At 39.4% G+C, this 7,367-nt stretch overlaps 1 protein-coding gene across 1 annotated transcript in view; it reads left to right on the forward strand.

Annotated features, from left to right (window-relative positions):
* Window positions 1-6,693, forward strand: part of CRLS1 (cardiolipin synthase 1) — a 13,773-nt gene extending 7,080 nt beyond the window's left edge. Inside the window, exons 4-8 of the mRNA XM_006015452.2 lie at window positions 160-289; window positions 1,687-1,772; window positions 2,335-2,403; window positions 2,762-2,853; window positions 4,134-6,693. Of these exons, the coding sequence (XP_006015514.1) occupies window positions 160-289; window positions 1,687-1,772; window positions 2,335-2,403; window positions 2,762-2,853; window positions 4,134-4,221 (465 nt within the window). The 3' untranslated portion in view covers window positions 4,222-6,693. The remainder of the gene's footprint in view (window positions 1-159; window positions 290-1,686; window positions 1,773-2,334; window positions 2,404-2,761; window positions 2,854-4,133) is intronic.
* Window positions 6,694-7,367: the final 674 nt, after the last annotated feature.

Raw genomic sequence — 7,367 nt, forward strand, 5'->3', positions numbered from 1 at the left:
ATGTAAATAATACACTTAGTAACAAAGTGGGCTGATAATTTTGGTTAAATCATCTACGTTATAAAATTACCTACATTATTGTGCGATCGAATAGCCTGATGATGCTAATATATACACTTAGTTTTTTGGTCTCATGCAGTTTTTATATTGTATTTACAGCTGGATGGATTTATTGCACGAAACTGGGCTAATCAGAAATCAGCTTTGGGAAGTGCCCTTGACCCTTTGGCTGATAAAATTCTTATCAGTGTCCTGTATGTCAGCTTGACTTGTGCAAATCTTATTCCAGGTAAAATCATGGTATATTCATGGGCAAGAGTTATTTGTTTTTGTTTTAGAAGAGTGAACTGTAGAAGAGAGAGTGCAGGATGGTCACTCCTCTAAGACCATTCTAATGATGTTCAGGGGGAAAACATGGTTATGTCCAAAACATTTGTCAGTTGTTAGGGACCTACCTAAGTCAGGGTGAGACAATGGGTTTTTGGCAGGCCGCTTGCAGCGCACAGATCTGATTTTTGCAGAAGCCCCGCCCCGGCCACTGATTGGCAAAAGGGCTTTGATGGCCTGCTCCTCGCCACTGATTGGTGGAGAGTACATTTGCTCAGTCTACGTCACTACCACTTTTTTGGGTTGATTTTTGCGGGAAATTGTGGCCAGTGCTGGATTTCTCAGCAACTTTGGACAATGCTGTTTTTCGTGGTTCCTGCAAAACTGCAATTTAGGTGGGTCCTTATCAATTGTGTTTTACTATTAAAGTCTCAGAAAGATAAAGAATTTCTATTTAAATATTACATCATAAAAGTCTTCTAACTATAGACAGATTTGACTGCTTTGATGATGAGCCTCTTAAATGCTGTCATCGCCAGGTTCGGCTCGAGTAGTAATTTGCTCTTTCTTAACGGAGCATTTTTCTTTCTTTTCTTGTTCTTAGAACTCACATTTACAGAAGCCTGTCATTTTATGTCCAGGTTCTACAAAGAAGGATATTTTTCACCTAATCCCTCTTCCAAGCTTAATTCTCCTATCTAAAATGAGGAGAACAAGGCAACTTGGCCACTTGGTTCCTTAGGAGCCCTTGCTTCCTGACAGAGACCAAAAATAAATGATGTCCTACTGCCAAACTCATCTCTGTCCCCTGACAGCAGTGAAACTTTTTCTACTCTCCCATCTCTGTATTAGACCAGGGGTTTTCAACCTTTTTGGGTCAGTGTACATCCAGCAGCCAGTGAAGAAGGAAGGAGCTCCCTGGCAGCCAGTCGACGAGCGGGAGGGGGCAGGTCCCCTGCAGCCAACTGGCGAGCATGCCAGTGGCATGGTGGCAGCAGAAATGGCTCCCACTGCTGAGTACCCCCTGAGGCCATCCCAAGTATTCCCGGTTGAAAACCCCTGTGTTAGACTTTGGAGGAAAGGCACGTTTGTTGTAGGACGTGCTGCAGAATCATGTGACCCACTAGTGACAACACTGAATAGCAAGTCGGAGATTTAAATTTCCAACGTTTGCATCATTTTTCCTTTAGAAAGAAAACCAATGGTTCTTACATTTTCTGTTTGTGGTAATGGGAATTACACATGTGGATATGCAGTAGTACAAGTGTTTTCTACCTTTCTGTATATAGCTAGATATTTACTGATATAGTTTCTATTCAGAAAAAAGCTTTATTAACTATATTTGTGTTTGTTTTCTAGTTCCACTTACTTCTCTCATCATCTTGAGGGATATAGTGCTCATTGCTGCTGTTTTTTATGTACGATTCAAAACTCTTTCTCCACCAGTAAGTGTGTGTGTTTTAAAATGGATGTGCAATCAAATTGCTTCGGATTTTAAAGCTGTTTCCTGGGTTGCTTTGTTATGTTGTATATGTACAACAGTGGGAAGCAGCAGTCACCTGAAGGAAAATCTTGGCCAAAGCTTTGTTATGAAATGCAACAATGATTCAAAACTTAGAAAATAGTTATGACTTGCTGGGCACGAGAACAAGAACATTATTTTGTATGAGAATCTTTGAGATGTAGTCATATTAAAGAGGACACTTCCACAGAAGAAGATCCAGCAGTTATTGGGGTGAAGAAAGCTAGTTTTAAACACAGTAGTCTTTCAGTAACCTTTTTGCTACCTGCATTGTGTCACTTGTATGTTGAGTTTCTTTGAAGTTTATCATTGAGAGTTTTTTGAATATTCTTTTTTTTCCCAAATATGATTTTTGCTGTAGCAGAACAGTGCAGTACAGTCCTTTCTCCAATTTAGTATCTGATTTTCTGTAGTGTGTTCTTGCTGACTAATTCTTTCAAGCGTACGCTAAAAAGTGTTTGTTCATTCTTTCTTTCTCCTCACAGAGAACACTTAGTAGGTATTTCAACCCTTGCTATGCCACTGCTCAGTTAAAACCGACATTCATCAGCAAGGTAAGGATGAGAATTCCTTATAAATTACTTCTTCCTGTGTGTCTTAAATTCTTCACTGTTATGAAGCCCCTTCAGTTTGCTGAATGCTGTACTCTGCAGTGCTTACAATTTCTGATGCTGTGCTTGATCTTGTAAAGTTCTCAGCATTCTGACCATGATCCAGCAAAGCACTTCTTTTATGTTAAAGATGTAGTTAGCGGTATTGACAAAGCAGAAATGTAAATAGTAAAACTCAGAGCTGGTATCTCTTTTGATCCCAACCCCACTGCCCTCCCTCCCAGATTGGCTAATATTTGTACAAGTGTAGATGGCATATATTATACCTTTATGGTCACAATTCTAATCTGTTTTTTACCAGATGAACACAGCAGTTCAGCTAATCTTGGTGGCAGCTTCTTTAGCAGCTCCTGTATTCAATTATGTGGACAGCGTATATCTGCACATACTATGGTAAATTACATTTTCATTGAATTGTTTTACTGATACTTTTAAAGAAACTGGTAATTCTGATTTAAAAAACAAACAAACTAAATGCATGCAACCAAGGGGCATGTCTTGGTAAACCTAAATTAGATTATAGATTTGTGGTTGAATTTTTTCAGGTGATCCCTTTTTGGTGACAATAGAACCAAACTATGTGCCGGTGCTTACTTTGTTGTAAAAGTAAAAACTAAACAATTTTACCCTGGTGTTCTCACTAGTTTAAGCCAAAAAATGGGTTGGAGCAATCTAATGGATTGCATGTTGATAACTTGGTAGCTTTGGGAGGGAGGGGGGAGAGAGAAATCATAAAATGCTTCTTTAAAGGGCATACATATGTCTTTAAATCACTATGGCTCTTTAGAAGTGTTAACGGATTAATGACTAGAAAAGAACTGGTAGATACAGCTTTTTAAAATGATCTCTTACATAGCCGTCATGCAGTTTTTGAGTACTCAAAAAAATTAGATGGTATATGATAAGAGAGGACTTTTGTGAGTGATATCTTTTATTGGACCAACTGTATAGTTGGAATAGACTTACACAAGCTTTTGAATCCAGTGTATTCTTCTTCAGGTCTCTCTCACATTTCTTTGACCATCATGGCTACAACTCTGCTCCAACACTACCAAATGGGGTAGTACCAATTTTGGGGTATTGTTTAATTAGCTTTCTACATTCTAAATTATATTAACATCTGAACTAGTAGCCCTCCATAATAACAGTTCTGAGCTTGAGTTTAGCTTTTAGATTTGTTTTAAACATTGACATGTTTGTTTAAAAAAAAAAAAAGACTTAGAAGTTAATGCAGTGTCCATATCTGAGGAATAGTGTCTCTGTATTATTTGATCCTCAGGCTTATGAAGGCTGTGTATGTTATGAACTTAAGATCTAGATTCTATCTTTGCTTTTTTGGCATGTGTGTAACTCAGGTAAGAATTAAACCTTGTATTTGAATTCCTCAATGAAGCAGGTTACTAATTGCTGAATGGCGAAGCTTATTCTTTTGAGGTTTAGGGGTGAATTTCAGTACCTTTTAAAAGATGAGCATGGGAAAAATTGTGTGTCATCAAAATGATGGGGAGAAGTTGAGAATTTCCTTATTCATGTTTCCTTCAAGCCATGGCCTCAATGTGTACTTAGTATAGTTAGTCACAAAATACGTTGTCTCTGATTGTAGCAGAAAATAGAGAAACCATTTAAAATGTATTTTAGGATTATAACTATATATCATCCATTTTCTCCCAAAGGTGTTTGACAGCTTTAACAACAACAGCATCTGGATATAGTTATTATCATTATGGCAGAAAAACTTTTAAGGTGATAAACAACAAATGAAGTACCACAGAAAGGGCCATCTCTTCACAACACGGTTTGCTATGCTGCTGAAGGATGTTGACTGCAGTGTAACTGGTCTGTGGATAAAGGATTTGTTTTTTCTTCTTAATGAGCAGCTGTCTAAATCAAAAGCATGTCATCAGAATCTGAAGTTAAAATGAAGTCTGATCATGTATTATATACTGATTTTTTTTTCTCACTGTATTTTTGAATTTGTTAAAAAATAAATGTAGCTGTTAAAAATGACGTAATATTCTTACAAGCTCTTGCAAGTAACTAGTTGCTGTCATGATCATTTTGAAGCTATCTCTTTCTATTGCTCTTCAGAAGCCAGAAGTTTGTATTCTTTATCCCAATTTTTTATGACATTTTAAGTGGTAGGCAGAGTACTGATCAGGTCGGTGACAACGCATAGGGGTGCACTGGGGTGCACATGCACCCCCTGATTGGCTGCACCTGCCGCTTAGGCGATGGGCAGGCGGGAGTGCCAGTGTCCCCCCTGCAAGCGCTGGCAGATGGCTGCACCCTCTCCCAGAAGCGGCCACAGCCACTCCTGGAAGTGGTTGCAGTGATTGGCTATGGGGGAGCTCTCTCCAGGCAGCGAGATCTGCCATTGGGGGGACTCCCCCCGCACAAAGCGGCACCAGTCGCCCATGGATGAGGTTGTGTGTGTTAGAGCTGAGTGGAAAAAGGATTTATAAACACAAGTGTCATACTGTGCTTAGCTCTACATTAGAAAGACCATATCACTTATTAGGATTTACAAAAATAAAAGTAGGAATAACTTCTTCTGAAACTTAAATCTGATAAATTCTGGTTCACTGTTCATTAGGATGGTGGTTCACCTAATACTTTAAAAATTATAACCTATCTTTCAGTTAAAGGAACAAGACAAAAGGGTTCCAGTTACATTATAGTTAAGTGCAGTGTACTGTCTGTAGGTAAAATAAGTTTGTATTCAGAGGCATATGATTGCAGCTGTTAATTGGTAGCATGAAACCTGGGTGATGAATTCCCTGTTTGTGGTGGTATTAGTTAAAACAAACAAACAAAAAACCAAAAAAAATGCTTGGATATTTTAAGAGCTTCTAAGAGCAGAAGTTTCAACATTGACAAAACTGAAAAAGTCAAGGCATTTTTAAATCATTGTCCAAATGTAATGATTGAATTGGAAACATCTAGAGCAGTGGTTTTCAACAGTGGTGTTGTGATACAGATGCTGCCACTGGCAGCCAGGTAAAACTGTTCTACACACAAGGCTGCAGCATGCGTGTTCCTCCTGCATTAGGGTCCTCTGATAACCCTGAAACAGGCAGGAGAGGCTGCTTGGACTCTTCCTGGTCTGCACCCTTGCATCACTACCCCCCACCCCCATGCACTTTTCCCCTGAAAACAGGTACATTCCATCTCTGTTTCTCAAAGATGAAGTGTAGGGTTGGACTGGGAAGTGCTTCAGTGTAAGCCAGCTTTTCTGCCTGTTTTAGGGTTGTTAGAAAACCCTAAAGCAGGAGGAATGCAGGCATGTTAGGCCAGTTTTACTTGGTGGCGTCAGCACCTGGTTGAGAACAAGTGAGGTAAGTTGAGCACAACAGTGGTTCTCAACCAGGGGTGCCACCATACTCAGAGGTTTTGGAGGGGTGATCTGCCTCTGAAAAGGTTGAGAACTACTGATCTAGAGCTTCATGTTCTGGCAGTAAGTCTCATGTACCTTGGAGTTCAGTAGGCATTACTGTTTCCATTTTTCCACCCAGGATAAAGTCAAAGCAAAACCATTTAAAGTTACAACATTTAAATTCTTGTCCCTTGCTATTCTATCTACAAAAAGTATAGGAGAAGGAACTGCATAGGATGGATCGAATCACCAGTTACAAAATCTACCTTTTTAATCTTTTGGAGCCCCATATGGCATGTTGCGTGTAGTAGCAAAATGTTGATTTGTGAAGGCTTAAATGATTGAATTGAAGAGGTATGTGTTAGATTATGCTGCTATATCACCAGAAGTGAATTTATTGTAAATATATTTTCATGTTTTGAGGGTTGTGATTCTACATGTTTATATATATGAAATATTTTATTACATTTTTATATTTAAATTTGTATAGACATGGTGCACAGACAAAGGATTTTTTAGTACCTACCAGTCTTGGCCATCTCCCTATGCTGCAGTCAGAGTCTGTCCTTTTGTCACAGGATAAACATAAAGCACATCCTCTAAATGCCTGTTTTTAAACTCTGAATGTTTAGTAAACTGGAGTATCTTGATTTTTAAGAACCTAGGTTTAGAATGGGGAGACTATGAAGTCCACCAGGTCATTCATCCCTTTTACTTTATCACCACAAATATTGTGAGATACACTTGTATGTGTAAAGATGGCAGGGAATGGCAAAGCATTGGACCACTGAAGGATAATGTTGGCATGCAGTGCCTCAGCGCTTATTTATAAATAAAAGTCACAGCGTTACATAACTTGATTTTGTATTCAGTTAATTATTCCCTTATCTGGTGTTGTGTGTTCAAGGCATTTGTTTTAAATAAGTTGTTTAAACAGTGCAGAACGGTTGGCTTTTTCTGGTCTGTTTTGTCAGTCACTCCAGCAGCACTTGCTAGTTCATTCTTGGAGATATCTGTGTTTTGATAGAAGCAGCTAAGAACAGATGTTAACAATTAGAAGAATTCATCATGGACTTGGTATTGTCAGAACCCATGTAGTAAATGCCTATGGCACAGTGGAAAATCCCAGCACAGTGAAAAGCCTGCCAAGCCCAACGACTACATTTGTTTAAACTTCACAAGCCCTTGTAATTGGCTAACTATGCGCGCCAAAATGCATGCCACCCATTGGCCGGTTACAAATTATTCCCACTTGGCAACTAGCAATTGGCCTGTTAACTATTCAAAAGTACGAGCAGCTTCCGCCCACGTTGGAGAACTCCGCACGCATCCTGGAGTAAACTTGGCGGACTGATCACCCACCGACTCCCCGTCACCGACCTCCCTGACGTACCCCCTCCCCTGCATGCTTGATAAGCCATTTACGGAACGTCTCGTCTCATCTCAAAGAGCTCTCGCTACGTTTGTAACTGCAATCAAAGTCAGCTTCTTCCTGCACTGCACGCATCGGCGGCGTAAGTAAACAATCTATTTT

Source organism: Alligator sinensis, unplaced genomic scaffold (assembly GCF_000455745.1).
Source record: "Alligator sinensis unplaced genomic scaffold, ASM45574v1 scaffold140_1, whole genome shotgun sequence".
NCBI lineage: Eukaryota > Metazoa > Chordata > Crocodylia > Alligatoridae > Alligator > Alligator sinensis.